Source organism: Squalius cephalus (genome assembly GCF_949319135.1).
Source record: "Squalius cephalus genome assembly, chromosome: 17".
In the NCBI taxonomy this organism is placed as follows: domain Eukaryota; kingdom Metazoa; phylum Chordata; class Actinopteri; order Cypriniformes; family Leuciscidae; genus Squalius; species Squalius cephalus.
The window spans coordinates 14,791,748-14,810,403 of NC_137138.1; the positions used below are offsets into that span (position 1 = coordinate 14,791,748).

General features: G+C 37.5%; 3 protein-coding genes across 5 annotated transcripts in view; 1 reads left to right on the top strand and 2 right to left on the bottom strand.

The window, feature by feature from the left end:
• The window catches only part of LOC307144688 (5-hydroxytryptamine receptor 4), a 77,089-nt gene extending 74,133 nt beyond the window's left edge, over positions 1–2,956 (top strand). The window contains exon 8 of one of the 2 annotated variants that reach the window (XR_013818808.1): positions 2,105–2,148. Coding sequence is in view for 1 of the 2 variants with exons in the window: in XM_079847253.1 (XP_079703379.1) it covers positions 2,105–2,198 (94 nt within the window). In the remaining variant the exon portion in view is untranslated. Of the gene's footprint in view, positions 1–2,104 lie in introns of both variants that reach the window. The other variant, XM_079847253.1, reaches the window with a different exon arrangement.
• A 562-nt stretch (positions 2,957–3,518) lies between these two features.
• Positions 3,519–10,843, bottom strand: prc2 (protein regulator of cytokinesis 2). The gene is made up of 14 exons (XM_079847195.1): positions 10,692–10,843; positions 10,088–10,220; positions 9,886–10,008; positions 9,333–9,566; positions 9,073–9,243; positions 8,246–8,395; positions 7,975–8,125; positions 6,127–6,263; positions 5,946–6,041; positions 5,662–5,808; positions 5,405–5,500; positions 5,201–5,323; positions 4,102–4,200; positions 3,519–3,897 (listed from the first exon to the last, which is right to left on the bottom strand). The coding sequence occupies exons 1-14, from the start codon at positions 10,706–10,708 to the stop codon at positions 3,832–3,834; spliced, it is 1,743 nt and encodes a 580-aa protein (XP_079703321.1). The 5' UTR covers positions 10,709–10,843; the 3' UTR covers positions 3,519–3,831.
• Positions 10,844–11,659: 816 nt separating this feature from the next.
• On the bottom strand, positions 11,660–17,181 carry slc26a1 (solute carrier family 26 member 1). Of its 2 annotated transcripts, XM_079848061.1 has the most exons (4): positions 17,107–17,181; positions 15,677–15,788; positions 14,075–14,709; positions 11,660–13,634 (listed from the first exon to the last, which is right to left on the bottom strand). In XM_079848061.1, the coding sequence occupies exons 3-4, from the start codon at positions 14,663–14,665 to the stop codon at positions 12,117–12,119; spliced, it is 2,109 nt and encodes a 702-aa protein (XP_079704187.1). In that variant the 5' UTR covers positions 14,666–14,709; positions 15,677–15,788; positions 17,107–17,181; the 3' UTR covers positions 11,660–12,116. The 2 variants fall into 2 exon arrangements, with proteins under 2 accessions (XP_079704187.1, XP_079704186.1); XM_079848060.1 differs by lacking the exons at positions 15,677–15,788; positions 17,107–17,181 and adding an exon at positions 15,262–15,319.
• Between the last annotated feature and the right edge of the window lie 1,475 nt (positions 17,182–18,656).

An 18,656-nucleotide genomic window follows, 5' to 3' on the forward strand; every position in this document is an offset into this window, starting at 1 on the left:
GAACAACATTTCTTGTGTTTCTTGAAATGTTTCTCTTGAGCAGCAAATCAACATTAGAATGATTTCTGAAGGATCATGTGACACTGAAGACTGGAGTAATGATGCTGAAAATTCAGCTTTTAAAATAAATTCAAATTTTATTCATTTATAAGTTATTTTAAAATATTTAAAATGTAAAAATAAATTAACCTCATTGGTTAAATATAAAAATAATTTGAAATATATTCAAATAGAAACCAGTTATTTTAAATTGTAATAATAGTTCATAGTATTACTTTTGTACTGTATTTTTGATTGATAAATTTGACGAGACTTATTTTTGGTCAAGAGACTAACATTAAAAAATATATATACAGAGTATGTTCCAGCAAAATATTTTTAAAAAAATCAAGGTAAATCGACCCCTGTTAGGAGTTCTGGATGAAGAATTATTATTTATTTAATTAATATTTAGTCACAGATGTCATCTAAATGGCAAATGTAACTCAAGCATTGTGAAAGTTTTATTTTTGGCTCTCTTAATGGATTAATGGATGTGCACCATAATTGAGCAAAAAGTCTTCAACAAGGTTTAATTATTTTTAATGAATGTCTAAATTTGATTGACACACCTGGTTGGCTTGACATTTTTTATTAGGAGAGATCCTTTTTGGAAACCATACTTTCTCTAAATCGTTAGCCTCATAGAATAATTGCCTAAGTCATATTTCAATGTCTTTGGAAAACAAGAAAAAACAAAAAATGACTTAGGCAATTATGCTATGAGGCTAACGAAATCTAAAACAAATATAAGAGCAGCTAAAACGTATTGGACCCATTAAAGGATTAGTTCACTTCACAGGACATTAAAATGTCCTGATAATTTACTCACCACCATGTCATCCAAGATGTTCATTGTCTTTCTTTCTTCAGTCGACAAGAAATTAAGGAAATTTAGGAAATATTAAGGATATTTTTGAGGAAAACATTTCAGGATTTTTCTCCATATGGACTTCAATGGGGTACAACGGTTTTAAGGTCCAAATTGCAGTTTCAATACAGCTTCAAAAGGCTCTACACGATCCCAGCCGAGGAATAAGGGTCTTATCTAGCGGAAGGATCGGTCATTTAAACATTTTTATAGGCATACTTTTTAACAATAAATGCTCGTCTTGCACTAGCACAGAGATGCGCCACGCATGACGTAATCATGTTGAAAGGTCACGCGTGACACCGACATGTTTACAAAGCGAACATGCAAAGAATGTCTAAGTAAAAAATTTATCAAATAAAAGGTAAAACAAGATGTCAGACGATTTTGAATTTGGAGGAGAAAATTTAATTAAGTTTTTCGCCCTATATCCTTTCCTTTTTTTAACCAGACCATGCGTGACCTTTCAACGTAATTACTTAATACGTTGTATTGCACTGCTAGTGCAAGACGAGTATTTGTGGTTAAAAAGTATATTTGTATTTTTTTTTAGAAAATGACCGATCGTTTCGCTAGACAAGACCATTATTCCTCGGCTGGGATCATGTAGAGCCCTTTGAAGCTGCATTGAAACTGGACCTTCAAACCGTTGTAGGCTACCCTTGCAACGTTACCCCATTTAAGTCCACTATATGGAGATAAATCCTGGAATGTTTTCCTCAACAACCTTAATTTCTTTTTGAATGAAGAAAGAAAGACATGAACATCTTGGATGATGTGGGGGTGAGTCAATAATAAGGACATTTTATTTCTGAGGTGACCTAATCCTTTAAGGTTTCCTGTGTATTTTAGCTCAAGAACAACTTTTTCCCCTGAAGAGTTACTGAGACATCATAACAGGGGCATTTAGAAATGGTATGTCCAAAGCCAGTCCATAAGGCTCTATATTACTATATATGTACAAAGAATCTGATGCTGAGGTTAGGATGTTTCTGGTCTGATCCGTCTTTACTTTCATTACTTTTGATTTGTATTTTTGGCTTTTCTCATTTTCCTGTTCACATCGGTTTTTATTCACTGTCCACTGACATTAGCATATTCTTTTTACACTGAACTGCATTGTCTTCTTCTCCAAGAAAGCTTCTTTGCCAATCAAGCAGAATATAAATGTATATATATTTTTTTTATCTTCAGATTGTCATTTCTTCAAAACCGAAGATACAGCAACAATTCCAACCGATTTCTGTCGAGTGAGCTGGAATCACAGGAGTCTGTTGGTGCATCATAGCCACAAATGTTGTTTGATGAGAACATACAGACAACTGCCTACATATGTGTCAAATCAAGAGACTTCATTGCAGTTAGCTTTTTGATGGGTTTTCACTTTCCGTGATGTATGACAAATCAAAGATTGTTTATAGGCTTATTTGGCAGAACTTCTACAGTGTGATGATGATGTTAGCATGCAGACATTTTATCAGACGAAGGCAAACAGATAATAGGCCCAGGCATTTAAAGTTTGAAACAAAAAGGTACAGGTAAAGAAAACTGCTCTATACAGATATTTCGTCATCCCCTTGAATATTTTTCAAGCTATATGGGGTTGTCAGCTTACTGCTCATTTATGTAGTTCTCATCTTTCAAATTAGGAGCAATCCCAGACAACATTGTCCGCCCAGATCCGGCCCACATCTGGTACGCGTGGATTCCATGTGTACCAGATGTGGGCCGGATCTGGGCAGACAATATGTTGCTGTCTGGGATACGTCTGCTTTGGCTGTAAAGGCTAACAATGACAAATATATACTGCTCAGCAGACCGTTAAAAACGGCCTGTCATTAAGCATGTGGTTATTCTTGTATACAGTGAACCTCAAACGCTCATTTTAATACTAAGGAGTTGATACTCCCTCTTTAATTCATTAAGGTATTTATGTTGTACATGTAGTTGACTTCTGTGAAAAGAAGCAGTGGCTTGTCACTGTGTGACATTTGTACTTTTATTGTATCATTGTGTAATCGAACTGAATTTAATGTACAGTGTATCTGGAAGATGAATCTAAAAACAAAGTTTCATAAAACTACATAAAAACTACTTTGTTACTCGTACTGCATCTGTTCAGCACTTCTCATCCATTACATAAAAGCATCTGTTTGATTGATTTGCCATTGTTCTTTCCATTGTGCTCCAGACGGCTTGATGGAGGGTCCTAGGAGACAGCTAAATGGTGAAGAAGATTTTAATTGTGTAATGCTTCATATGGCCTTGAAAGCATTAGCTTGATCAGGCCATTACATTGTTTTGCCCAAATGAGCCAATTACATGTCGAGGTATCTAGTGCCACTTAAAAATTCAAACTCGACCATCAAAGATATAAATTACTATCCATTTGCAAAACGAATGTGAAGATTTCAAATGTGAAGTTAAGGTACACAACAGATGTTTATGCTCTTCAATCTGATGATATATAATAATGCTAAGATCTCTGAAGCACTGTGTTGAGTGTTGGCATCCACTCACAATATACATTACCATTGAAAAGTTTGGGGTCAGTAAAATGTTTAGTCTTATGCTCACCAAGGCAGAAATCAGAACAAAAATTATAATTCAATTTTGAATGTATAAAAGAAGCATTTTATTAAAAGTGCTGTATATACACAAGGAAATGACTGACCTTTTATGAGCTAATATATACACAATCCAACTAAATAGGTAAACAATAACAATTAAAGCAATATAAAAATATATATAATTGTGCCTTTTAAAACAAATGTGTTGGAAAGTCACTGCACTGGTAAAATGTAAATAAGGCAAACACACGAGAATCATTTTATCCTGTACAGTTTCAAATCCTGACATGATTATTTATGACCTAAACCACATAAAAAAATAAATAATAAAAAGCAATGGAGATAGTCCATTCAAAGCATGTCTCTAACGGTGGAATTGAGAAAAGCATCACTGTTGGCTTTCTTGGAAAGCTCGCTCTGTAATGGGAAACAAGACAACACATTTGTTAACACATTTTTACTTGCTGAACACAATCATTATTATGTGTGGGTCTTAAAATGTTAATGATCTCTCTCAGGGGAATTAGCGGTCACAAATGAGCATCCTTCCTATCACCGATGCTCCATTTGGAGTTAATATACATCTGGGGAAGTGGTCTAGAACTGAGTGATTGGTCTTACGGTAAAGGCTGAGTAGCTCATTGGAACCAGTTTCTTGTCACTGTTGAACTCCTGCAGCGGCACGCGTGGGCCAGAGCTGGCCTCTGTTGTCTTGCTCCTCTGTTAGACCAAAGACAAAACCACACAAAAATTAAGAAGCATCATTGATCTTCAGTGTAAAGACGCTACCAACAACAGAAAATGAGACTTGACCTACAGTTTTACAGAGTACTGATTTTTGTTGATCCAACAGTGTCATCTAGTGTTTGCTGAGGGAACATCTCTATTCTAACACTGAACTTAAATGGTTAGTTCACCCAAAGATGAAAATTCTGTCATTTACTCATCCTCATGTCGTTCCAAACCCGTAAGACTTTTGTTCATCCTTGGAACACAAATGAAGATCTTTTTGATGAAATCAGAGAGATTTCTGTCCCTCCATTGACAGCTACACAACTACCACAGTGATGCTTCAAAAAGTTCATAAAGAGATCGTAAAACTAATCCATGTGAATTGAGTGGTTTAGTCAAGATTTTCTGAAGAGACACGATCACTTTATATGATGAATGTAGGCTTTTATTCACAAATAAACATTCATCATCTCACACATCAGTTGTGGAGAACCAATGAGGTTCATTCTCATGTGTTACGCAGCACGTTTGAGATTCAGCAAGAGGTTTGTTCTCGTGGGTCAAGCAGGTTTGGTTAAGCTTCTGTTTATGTTTGCCGATCAATGTTTATGTGAATAAAAGCCTAAATTCAATCTGTTCATCATATAAAGCGATCGTTTCTCTTCGGTAAATTTGGATTAAACCGTTCAATTCATATGGATTAGTTTTACGATCTCTTTATGAACTTTTTGAAGCGTCAAAGTGGTAGTTGTATAGCTCTCAATGGAGGGACAGACAGCTTTCAAGATTTCATCAAAAATATCTTATTTTGTGTTCCGAAGATGAACGAAAGTCTTACGGGTTTGGAACGACAAGAGGGAGAGTACAGAATTTTCATTTTTGGGTGAACTAACCCTATAAGTCTAACCACATTCCTTTTGGACTGATCTCAAGCCAAAAGCTTTGATCACAGAGTTGAGTTTTGATTGCCCCGATCAGGTGTTTTCACCTTGGCAGAGAGTTGAGGCCTTCCTGGCACACACAGAAACGTGGTGGATGAGCAGCTGCTGCTGCCGCTGGCGCTACTGATACTGTTAACGGTGGCAGTGCGAGGTGCCAGCTGATTCTGTGTCTGAAACAATTGAAACAGGAACATGTGTTTTGATAAAATCCTTGTTTTTGCACACAACATTCTCAGTAAGAAAACGAGTACCTTTTTAATTTTGTTAGGGGTGGGGGTGGTATATGTTGCTCCGAGGGCTCTCTTTGTTGGAGTTTTAAACTGAGAGATTTCGGTTTTCTTTGTCATCTGGAAAGCAAGAATCATTCAGGTTAGTGTAATAAAGCTAAAAAAAAAAATCCTAAACAAAATAGTATGTAAATATATCAGGGTAAGATATTTGTCATGAAGTATGTACTACTAAATTGCACGCCATCTGATATTTTAAACACCCATAAAGTGAAACTCGCCCGTTCATTCTTCTCCTTATCTTTCAGCAAGCGATGCTCTTCCCACTGGCTGGAGATGAAATCCATGATCCTTTGACCTTGCACAAGGAAGAAAGACCCCTTATTCTTTTCCCATTCTTCCACACGGCCTCTCAACTCTTCTTCCAGCTGTATGTGTAGAAATACACAGGTAAATTGACAATTTTCTTGTTGTTCACAGCCACAACTTGTTTACAATAGGAATAGGTCACCCCAAAATTAAAATCATTATTGAGGTTGCAAAACAGGACATTTTTTTAAAGTACCTTTGGCAGCAGTTTCTGCACTTTGGCCCTGTCCTTACTCTCTTTGAGCAGAGACCCTCCTCTGTTACTGAAGCGATTTGGATCCGCAGCCTTTCTCTGGTAAGTGAAACGTATAGAACAAAATGACACGTGTGAAACCACATAAGGTTGAGTTGACTGTAAGCATGGGACTAGAGAGAACCTCAAACTCTTGAAAGAGAGCCCAGTTCCTCTTCCATTTCTCTAGGTCCTCCAGTATGGGTTGTGCTGCATCATAGAAAGCCATCATTCTCAGCAGCTCCGTGTCATGGAGGGCCAGCAGTTCCTCGGTGTAGTGATCTGTTCAACCAGAATGAAGTTAAAGCCCTTTTCCATTAGCAAGGAGTCCATTTTTATTGACGGATATTTAAATTGAATGATTTTAAATAGGGTGGGTAATCTTTACAATATTGAAACTATTTCCATAAAATGGTAATGAATTCATTCAAATTAATTTGCTGAGAAAAGCTAGGAATTAAAGCTAAACTAATGTTACTTTTTTGTTCAAAATTAACAATTTAAATATTGAGTCGATAAATCATCAATCCTTCCTCCAAAAAATGTGTCTTAACCTGATTCACTATGGTAAGCGCCGCAGTCACCTATTATAAGTGTTAATATTTTAGACCATGCGGAAAATTGCGTACATGTGTCACTCGCCTGTGCGCATCTAATCATATCCGTAAATAGAAAAAAGTTTGCTCCGGTTACTTTGATGTGTGTTTGTTGTGGGAGTGGCATGGGTTAGTAGTCACAACGAGCGAGAAAGGTTGGCATGGACCACGCTAAATCTTCTCCACCTCCACAGAATCAACCATTAAAAAAAAAAAATAATAAAAATGCAGAACAGAGGAGTCTGCTGGCAAAAAGATAACGAGACAGAGCTCATAATTAAACGAGAATCAACATTGCCTTGGCTTTCCGGAGATGGCAACAACCGAGGGATCTGAAATGTTGTAAAAGCGACACAAAGATGGCATTATTATTATTCACCAGGTGAATAAAGGATTTTATCCAACAGATACTCACTGACAGAGTTCATTGTAATTATCTATTGTAAAGGGTCATATTCATTTGAAGCAGTCAAAGCACAACCAAAACAATGTTCTTCCACAAAATCTTTCTCCACTGCAGAAAAGGTTCTTCTGGGACGGAAAGATCGGTTTAACTCAGGCCCTAAAAACTTGCTGGTCTTGAACAGAGCCAGAAAGCGGGTGACTGAGAAACGCTGCCGCTGTCTCGTTGAGCAATCTAATAACATCACACTATACTGCTCTTTATAACTAAATATATAAAACAATGCGCACTAGAGAGACCCAGTGTGTGAGAGAGTGAGTGAATCAACAGTTTCAGTTTATTTCCAAATATGAAAGATGAGAGTACCGGTGGATTATGCAAGCTGCCAGTTTTCTAGAGTCACTCCCTATACTGTGGTCAGCAAAACAGAAGTGCAGCACTGCCTGCAGAAACACCAGGACGCGCAATGTTTTTTAAGACTGGTTAAAAACAACACATAGCAGCATTACATCAGCGTTCATTCCTCAAGTCTGTGGAAACACGTGGCTGGTTTGCAACAGGCTCCAATTCGCCTGGGCGAGAACAGGCTCTGGCTCCAGAATGCGAACCATACTGGTGGAAAATGGGTAATAATGTACCTTTAAAGGGATAGTTCATCCAAAATTGAAAATTCTGTCATCATTTACTCACCCTCATGTTGTTCCAAACTTGTATGAATTTCTTTCCTCTGCTAAACACAAAAGAAGATATTATGAAGAATATGGGCAACCAAACAGACCCAAGGCCCCATTGACATAAAAAAATAATACTCCAATTGTTTGGTAACCGATATTCTTCAAAATATCTTCTTTTGTGTTCAGCAGAAGTAAGAAAGTCATACAGGTTTGGAACAACTTGAGGGTGAGTAAACAAAGACAGAATTTTCATTTTTGGGTGACCTATCCCTTTAATATATTTATATGACTTGACTGCTTTTAAGTTTTGGGTAACTTACTATCACAGAAGTGAACATTGAACAGCTCTCTCTGTTCTGGTCCAAACATGCATTTGTCCCATAGAACCACAAGCTCCTGTCGGACCTTATCAACCACCTCCTCCAGTCGAGCCATTTGCAGTTTCTCCAGATGTTCCACACAGCCCCGCCACTGGAAGAGGAAATGCACTCCATTAGCATTTGTTGGTAAACCACCAAGAGAGTTAAGATCTGCGACAGGGTTCTAGTGCTCTGAAATGACATCCTGTGGTTTAGATGGAAAAGCTCTTACCCGCCTGATATCATCAGAGAGAGTGCTCATCGCAGCCTCTCGGAACACCTCACCTTCCGGCTCAGGACAACTCAGACGATTCCACAGGCTCGTAGATCGCTCCTTGAGTTTGTCACGAGCTGAAATCAAGGATTCCTTCTTCATTTCAAGCTGTGTGGAATAAATATTATTTGTATTATTATTATTATTATTATTATTATTCCAGAAATCAAGGTTAAATACACACCGTGAACTCTCGGTTGATTAACCCAAACCTTGCTACACAGGTTCCAAAATCAATAGGCCACGCATGCGTTGAATACCTCTGAAGTAAACTAACCGGAGCAGGTTATGTTCAGAGAATAAGTCGCTATGGCTACTTACATTGTTACCTCAGGTTTTGGAACTGAAAGTTAAGGTTATCCGCTTAGAGTAAAACGCACCCATGTAAGTCACATAATCTGCTTTCTGGAATACCCCCACAGGCACATGATCAGCTATACAACAATCATCATCAGTAAAATTATTATTTAATTTAATTATTATATAATAGTTAATATATGTAATATACTAGTGCACTGTAAAATAAAAAAATGTATTTCATAATAATAGTTATTGACCAGCTAGAAAATATAACAGTTTTATATGCTCTGCACTGCAGTGATTTTTATTTGCATTTGGCATGTTCATTTTGGACCCTGGCTGAAGTTGTTCTGTACATAACCGCTAGATGGCACCACTAGGTATGGTATGGTATCTATATCTTCTAACCACCCAAATCAGATAAAACAATTACATTTTCAAAACTGAAACAACTTTTTTTAAATAAAATATTTAAAGTGTATCACCTGGCTGAGCAGCAGTTTCAAGGCTTTGATATTTTCATGCGTGAGCAGAAAAATGTCAGTGTCGGGGCATATGGACTCCCGTTCCAGACTGCTCTCTGGTTCATGTCCCATCTCGTCCATTAAAGTCCTGATGTCCTCCCTGAGCCCAGAGAATACCTTCACTCTGCTCTCCTACAAACACAGAGCTAAAATAACAAAAGCATCCAGGACAGAAACTCATGAGTGTTCAGAACACTTTCAAAAGGAGAAAGGATACATACTTTTTCTTTGCCGAGTTTTTCGACATGCTCCTGGAGTTCCTGCAGCTGGGTTCGAGAGGGCACACTTCCCGAAGGAATGTAGTATGGGGTAGCGCACAGAGTCACGCACAACTCCTCGTCCTGCTTCTTCAAATCGCTCAGCTCACTCAAACGTTCATTCTTCTCCTTTAGAAGAGAATCCACACGGCACCGAAGGTTCTTCTCCAACTGCAGAACTGTAAGATCTTCCTCAAACTGTAAAAGATTGCAGGATAACCATAAAAGAAAAACAGGAACTTTCCATTAATAGCATACAAAGTTTGAAATTCTCAAGAAAAAAATTAACAAAATTAAGACATGCCTTAATAGTTTAAAATACCTGATGTGTGTTGATTTTGTTATTTTAACATAATAAACAGCATTATAAATGACATTTTAACTAAACAAAGGTGGAAAATCATTAATAAAATTTTTTGTAATATTTAGCAGCTTTAGTAAACTTTTTCAATGAATGAATGAATAAAGTCTATGGCTGAATCCGAAATCAGACATCAGAATAATTCACAGCTCTTACTTTGTACGGCTCCACTGTCAGTTCCAAGCACAGGGTATCCAATTGTTTCTGGGAAGCAATGATATCGGTTCTAATGCGGTGTCTTAAGGCCTCTTCCTCCATGATCATGGAATGTAAAAGCCCCTAGAGAACATATATAATTAAGAGTAAGTATAAAGCCTAAATATGTGAGGGATGTGATGTCTGCAAAGGCATAACTTACATCTATATGCTTTTTCACAGTTTGCATTCGCTCCACTCTCTGTTCTTCCATGATGCCGATGCTGTCCCATATGTCTACAAGCCTGGCCATCGCATGATTGATCTCAGTCACAAGAGAGAATGCCAGAGCCTCACTGCTCATGAAAACAAAAGCAAATAAATGAGATTAAATGAATATTGAAGGATTTTGAGGTTTGGGACTGACAGTCTCAGTATCAATTCACTTTCATTTTTATCTTTTTGCAAAACAATGAAAGTGAATGATCTCCTTTTGTGTTCAGAAGAATGTTACACAGTTTTGGAACAACATGAGGGCGAGCAAATGATGACAGGATGTTTATTACTGCTATTATTATTATCATCATATTTTTTTGGCTAAACTATCCATTTAACACTGTTATATGAACACCAAAAAAGTTTTTAAAGCTTCAATAAAACTCGCTGGATTACACAAATGCATGTAGTTAGGCTGCTAATGTATGTAACTAACATGCGTTTTATGTTGCCACTGCCAGCCACAGTAAGTTAAATACCAGATAAGGAGACACGGCCATAATATAATTTAATCTCGCGATGTTTAACAGTCTCCGCGTATACACACTTACCTTCTTCGACAAGACATCGTTGTACCGTATTAACGCACAACTCCGTCGATAAACTAAATATGATATGACCTAAATTAATGACAGTCGTCTCTCCCAGTGAGCGGCAAAAATTTGAATCGCAACTGACGTGACGTCTTCTTGTCTTCTTCACTGGATTCAGCGTGAAAAGGCAATAGACTCATATAGCGTCTGTAGTAGTGCGCCACTTTGCGTCCTGGAGCGGAATAGTTTCCTTATCATAACAATCAAACGCATTCCGTAGTGATTTATGATAACTATGTTTGTTTGGTTTTCGTCACAACCTTTTGAATGTTAGTGTGATCAAATATTGGAATAGCCTTCAGATAAACTGTGGACCTTTGCTCCAATCTTTTTTCTTTTTTTTTTTTTCGTCACAACCTTTATGATGTAACTTAAGTGTGATAAAAAATATTGGAATAGCCTTCAGATAACCTGTGGACCTTTGCTCCACTAAACATAATAGATACGAAACTACACATTTGTTGTAAAAGAACTGATGAACCGTGCAGCCAGGTGGCAAAATCTGCAGTCTGTGGAGAATCTTCAAATCAGGTAACTTAACAAGCTGTAATGACACTTTTGTGTGTGTTTCTTGGCCAAAACATTGGCATTTGGGGTTTTAAACTAAGTCTACAGGGGGTCCAACGATTATCATTTTCTCTCAAACAATAATAGTACAATGTTAACTGAAAACAAGTAGCACAATAACATATATTATAAAGTACTAAAATTAAAACGTTTTTGAATGTGAACACACAACAAAATATGTAAAAAAATAATAATATGTGGTTTTATACAATATTTATCAGGGGATTCCTGCTCCGTCTCTCCTCTCAAGGCATCATTTGTCTGAAAAAAAAAAATATATGTAGCTAAATACAAGTATGAACCTTGAGGTAGCAAGTGTATCCAAATAAGTCCAAATAATAGTTATTGACACAGGTTTAAAATATAATCACTTCTCCAGGTGAAAATCATCATTCACTTTTATTTCCCAAGAAAACCATAACAAACATGTTCACATATAAAATACAGTAGTATAGGCTAACTTAAAATCACAACTCTGTATTTCCTTCTCATGGTCCTGTGTTTAAATTTTACACTTATTTTTGAGGGATTAGTTTGTCATTAGAAATATATCACAAAAACAGCTAAAAAAGTTAATATGAGACATAAATGCAATTTTGTCTTACAGTGTATAATCATAACCCCTGAATTTGTACAGTAGCTCAATATTCAGAATATTCATATTCAAACAGGAGTGGAATTTTTGTGCCATCAATTGATGCTTTCATAAACTTGTACAACATGAGATAATTTTCCAGGAGTTGAATTTCATGTTTCAAATGTTTTAATAGAAACGTGTTTTTTTCTTTCAGCTCTTGAGGCCCATTTGTGGACACCTTACACAGACGAGTCATTAACTGGTTGTGTCGTACCAGTAGCAAAACATACAGCGCTCTGGATGGTATGAAATGACAGTCTTTCCATGTCTTTGTCACCAGCCCCAAAGAAAGAGCCTCTCCTTAAAGAATCTATTATTGTTGTGTTGCAGCAAGCTAGAATTACATCAATGCCAACTTCTTTATAGTCTTTTAAAACCGCTTTGAAGGTGCTCACTCCTGTTGTGTCGATTATGGAGATGCAGGAGCAATCCAAGATGATAGTATGGAAATCTAAGTCTTTTGAAATCAAGCTTACACTTACATCTCCATTTGTTTGATCTACGCTATCAGTCTTCTTCACAGCTTTTTCTCTAGCTTTTTTCTCCAGTTTTCTCCTGCGGGTTATTTCAAGGAATGGCTCAAGATCAGTTGCTTTATATAAAGTCTTTAAAAAGAAGTCTTTATTGGCGTAGAAAAGAGGCGCCTGAAAACGAAAGATCTTCACTTTTGGAATGGGCGAGAGATTATCATACTCTTCCATGTCCTCATAGTCATTGGTTTGTTCAATTTGTCCCAGTAACGAAACCTTAGGATTCTGAGTCTGGACCACCACACAGATCATAGAGAAGACCACTCCGATCAGCAATCCAAGCTCCACGCTTATTAGAGCAGTTGAGCTCATGGTCACCAACCAGACAATCGCCTCAATCTTGCTCTCACGCCATTGTTTAGGGACGTCTCGAAATTTGCGCAGGGCGCCCCGCAGACTGACGATGATGATGCAGGCGAGGACACATTTCTGCAGGGCGTAGAAAAATGGTGCAAAGAAAAGGAGGACTAGAAGAACCACTAAGGCACTCACTACGCTGGAGACCTGAGTCTGGCAACCTGTTGAGTCCTTCACCATAGTTTTCGCAAGGGCGGCACTTGTAGTGAAAGAATGGAAAAATGAAGGAATTATATTGCAGAACCCAATTGCTATCATTTCTTGATTGGGCCTAACTGTGTAGCCATTCTTTTTAGCAAACATCTCCGATAGAGAAACAGTAAACGCGAAACTGATGACAGCTAATGGAATGGCATCAAATGCTACCCGGGGCATCAGTTCAACGCTTGGTACCTTTGGAGGAATGAAACCAGTTGGAATGGCACCTGAGATACTGGAGCTAAACTGCCCGTTTAAATCAGCAAAATGGGAAACTATCGTGGCAGCTGCCACTACCACCAGTTCTGTGGGCAGTGGTATCTTCAACCGGTCTTTGTAGCGATCCTGGATCTCTTTTCCTGCAACCAGCACTATGATGCAAATGGCACTTGTTATTAAGTCACAGAAGTTGGTTTTGTGGATGTTCTTGAAGATGTTGATCCAGGTGACCACCACTGTGCCGTAGCCTTGGTGTCGAGGGATCTTAAGGCCAAGCAGGTACTTTGCCTGAACAGTGAGGATTGTACAAGATGCCCCAGTGGCAAAGCCATCGAGCATAGGAGCAGAGAGATAAACGGAGACGAACCCCAGCCTGAGAACAGCCATCAGCACCTGAGGAGAAAACACAATACACCTTCAGATTTTTTTCTAATGTATTCATTTAGAAGTAAATAAAAAATACAGTTCATTATACAATGACTTAAATACACCTCTTTTATAATGAGCTTTTTAAACTTCTGTATGAGGATAATTTTTGGGGGCATATAGTAAGAATGTAAATATAAATCATATTATTCATTTGGAAGATGTCATTATTAAGATTATTAATATTATATATTTTTAAAGAAATACATTGTAACATCATAATTTTCATAAGTCTCTTAAAGTATCAGATTTGACCTTTTTATGACAGTGCTCCCACTTTTTGACACCTTATTCCTTATTTATTTATTTAAAATAATGATTAAGATATGTCCACTCGCATGTATTTAAATTGAAATCATAAAGTACATTTAGCAAATTTCTTAGACCTTGCCAGAATATGTACGTACCTGGTAGACTCCAGCGAGTAAAGTTAAAGCTGTGGCAATGCTAATGGCGTAGCATTCTTTTCCACATTCCATATTCAGTGCCGTGATCTTCAAGTTGACAGCAGTGGTGTTGGTTTCCCCAGTGCCATTTAACCCAAATGCGTTTTTGGTACTGTCGTCATTCAAATCAAAGCCTGCGAGGTAAACCTCTCGGTCCACAACTTGTCCAACCATCAGACTCATGAGGCTGAAGATGCCCACAGAAACATGTCTTGACGTCCCCATGAAAAAGTATATGATGTTTGCAAAAAACGATGTGTACAAGCCATAGATAGGGTCCAAGCCGGCCAGCAGGCAGTACGCAATGGCTTGAGGGATCAGTATTATGCCAACTATGAGCCCAGACATCAGATCTCCCCATATATATTCCTTTACCTGGTACTTTGGAAGCCATTTAACTACAGGGAAGAAGCCTGTTAGAGTCCTCTTCACTTTAGGTCCCGAGCAGGAGAGGTTTCGCTGCAACTTGGTCTTGATAATCTCATGAATCCTTCTCCTCTGTCGTACTCGGCGCTTTAGTGGGCCCACAGTCACAGAGTTTAGGTCCTCCATGGCTTCCAGTGATGCAAGCACTGATGAGGCTTTTAACACAGCTCCTGAAAAAGGGACAAAGACCTTTGATCAGTAATGATCTCCCTTAAAGATCAAACTGGATGTCTGTTAAATAGGGGTAACTGATTAATCGCTGTGCTTAGAACAAGTCTGAATGGAATACAGTTTTCTCCATTTTCTTTTTTTGGCTGTTTCAAGTCAATAATTAGTCACACAAGTTAACACAATTATCAGAGGTTTTACAGACAGCATTCACCAATCATTATAAATGATTTTCACGTGCTTCTCTTTTCACAGCCTCTACAGCTGCTTGATCTACAGACTAAAGCGAAACTAAGAAACAAAAGCTTCTCAGCCATAATTATTATTAGGATTTTGTATGCACAATGTATTGTGCTTATACAACTCGTTTATGGTGGCAATGATGATAAAATCCATTGCCTTTAATAATCATTGATGAAAGTGACAACCCCCACTCCACAAATGACAAGGTCAGATGTATGTGGCACATTGATTTAAGCGAAGGGATGGGGCTATTCAAAGCAATTCTTGAGTGAAAACGTCCAATTACTAATTAGTTCAAAGAAAAATCTCACCAAACATTTCTTTTTCATCCCTTGTCCCATTAAATCCTCTTCATGTCAATGTGGCAGGCATCTAAGTTTGGATGTGCCTGTCATTCTTGACAATGAAAGACGTCTGGAATCAAAGTGAACTATGCTTGCATGCTATTTATGTCATAATTGCCTTTTTATTGGAGAGTCATAAAATCGCCACTTAGATAAGACCATTTTCCATGATGACGTCTAATAAAATGTATTATATTTGAACTGGCATTAACAGCTATTTAGTTTTCCTCTGCAGTTGTCCTTGATGTGGTCAAGGTGTCTGATTTTAAGAGAGGAATTACAATCTAAGTGAGCAACTATTAAATACAACACTCACATGAATAAGTGGTCTCTTAAAGAATAGAAATCAAGCTATAAATTGAATGTCAATTTATGCACTAACCTCTTTACCCCACTTCCCACCGGCTAAATGAAAAGCAGTGGTGCAAGTCCATGCTTCAGTTTGCAAAAACCTTGAGGCATTCCCTCATTCCAACGTCAGTGGTTTTCATAGGCTGTAGGAACAGAAGGCAGAAGTGTTGTGTCACTCCTGGGTTAAACATATGCTAGTTTGTAATGTTATGTATTGATTAATAGCAGAGCATCCTGGCAATAAGACACAAAGTCAATCTTTTACTGATTCTTATCAGACAGAGCAAAAACATTTCACACATCAGATTGTTCCATGAAAAATAATGAAATTAATGGAATCAAAGTTTCATTTTGAACTAGTTAAATGATTTATAGATTGGACTGAGTAGTGTAACGCAAGCCACATTTTAGCTCATTTCAATGTTAATATAATTTTAAATTTGAAAAGAAAATAACAGAGTCAAAGTTTCATCTGAACAAGTTAAATGAGGTTTAAGGAGAACTAGTTTTAGAAGTGGCTCTTTGTTTCAGGCAATGCAGAGATGTACAATGGCTTGTAGTGTCTAAAAATGTTACTCTCAGCATGCTGTTGTTCATGCTACTTCCAGGATCCATGGCATTATACTGTGAAAAATCGTGTGAAATATGATTTACACACACATTTCTGCAGGGTGCTTTTTATCTCTGTCTTTTATCATAAATGTTCTGCTTTTTAAATATAGGTCCCATGGAACCTCACATAGATCACATGGGATTTTAACGCTGAAACCTGACAATGGTTTAATAAAAATGTTTATACGATCGAATATCTGCAAATTTCTTTTCATGTTTGTGTGTGTGTGTGTGTGTGTGTGTGCGTGTCTGTGTGTTTAATTTGCATTATTATTATTGTGGTGTCTAGATCCCTGAGAGAGAGAGAGAGAGAGAGAGATTGTTTTGTCAATAAATAACAAAGGAACCGTCCAGGAAACCAGTTTATTCTGCAAACTGTAAGTTGTCCTATCCACTCTTCTTGATTTTAGTCATACAGTCTTTATCAAGTCTTGCAGGTTGTATAGAGACAGATCTCGGTCCACTTTATATTACATAAGTCAGTTATGAGTCATATACTTTATGAGTAAATATGTTATGAGTGAATGACAGAGACAAACCTTCAAATATGGTTCTTGGAACAATGAAGTCTAATGTAAGATGTGTCTTAATAGTAGTTGGGCAGTTTGAGTTTAAGTAATGTGTGGAAACCAGTTTTACCAGTTTAATGTTATATTGTCATTTCTAAAGTGTTTAAAATTTTTAAAATGTTTCATGGCATGAATGTGCCTAAAGGGATGTTGCTTTATCTACATTTCTTATGAAATATTTTTGTGATATCACACTAATATATAAAGTCTGTGAATAAGAGGAAGCCCACCACCATACAAAGACTGAGGATGAATATTATTTAATGTGTATAATACTCACCCTTATTATATGAGCGGATGAGTAGAATGGAGAATACATTTGCCATGCCTTCACTGCTGAATTTCCCGGTGCACAGTAGCTTGACTGAATGGGGCAAAGGATTGTGGGTAAAGATGTCACTTCGCTTGCTTAACCCTCAGCAACCAATCATAGACAGATGGAGAGAGAGGAAGAGAAAGAAGGAGGGGCTGTGGGCTGATCACCATAGAAACAGTGCCACCCACAGTCACTTCAGTATTACTGAATTTATACATAGCTGAAAGCATCCGAGTAGTGCAAGAGAATGTCTAATAAGGGCTCTGGTAGTGCGCAAGAGCCACATGAGGCATGATAATCATTTTTTCTTTGTTATATATACAATTGCACTGGAATTTGACTTTGTATTGACACATAGATAACATATATCTGATCATTAACCACAGACTTTAGGACTTCAATATATGCATTGAGCATACTTTAAATGTGAAGCGTGTTATTTTTGTGTTAGTTTTTTTGGATTGTTAATGCTTTCTTTTAATTGTCTTAGGCAATTTTAATATTAATAAGCTTTTTGTAGGTTGTTTTCCTGTAAAAGTGTAGCACTGTTTGTGTCGATGGCTCTGTGTTGCTGTCAAAACATTGCTCTGTTTGTTTGAGCATCCAGATCTGCCTGCCAACAGCTCAGCCAATGGTGTGGGTTTGGGGCGTGGCTATCTCTTTGTCTGACCATGTTTGTGCAGATGATATGTTTGATGAAACCTGTTTGAAAATGGTCATTTTTAGTAGTGTCAATGCAGCAAAATGACACGACATAGGCCTATGATAGGTATCATTAGGGCCCGAGCAACGATGGTGTGAGGACCCTCTTGGAATTGCTCCGTTTATTATTACTATTATTATTAGATATCTATTCATTCTTGAAAGTTATCATTTAAATTATGCGAATGTAGTTCAACATTTGTTGTTCCATCATGATGTGGGGAAAAAATCGTTTACTTATCTTGTAGAACAAAACATTAAAAGTACCATCAAGTTATGTTTACCACAGGCTTTATTTTACTCATACTTATACTACTTATACACCCGCCGCCAACCCGCCAAATGTGGGTAAAATCAACTGAGGGGTAACGTTGTCAAATCACTAGTCAATTTGGCGTGTTACTATGTTTACTCAGTTTGCTGGGGAAGTTCGTGTAAGCCAAATCTGTGGGAATTTAGCACAAATACTCGCGAGTCATCGATGAGATATTAAATACATCTGGCTTACTTGAACATGACCTTCACTACGCAACAAATAACAGCGCGCTTGTCTTGTCTCATTTGCATTGAAGTAATAGCAAAGATTAAAAAGCATTTGGTGATTTGTTTGAATCAATTAATGTATGAAATCCAAATTTTATATATAAAGCTGTGACGTAGGATGGTTGTTTTCTCCCATTCGCTTGCATTGGCGATTTTTCGACCTGGAGGTCCACTTGGGGTTTTACGGATGGGCGGGACTTACCAGCTCTATAAAGCCAAAACAATCTCTGTTACCTTAAATTATACGTTTATCTCTGTAAAGCTGCTTT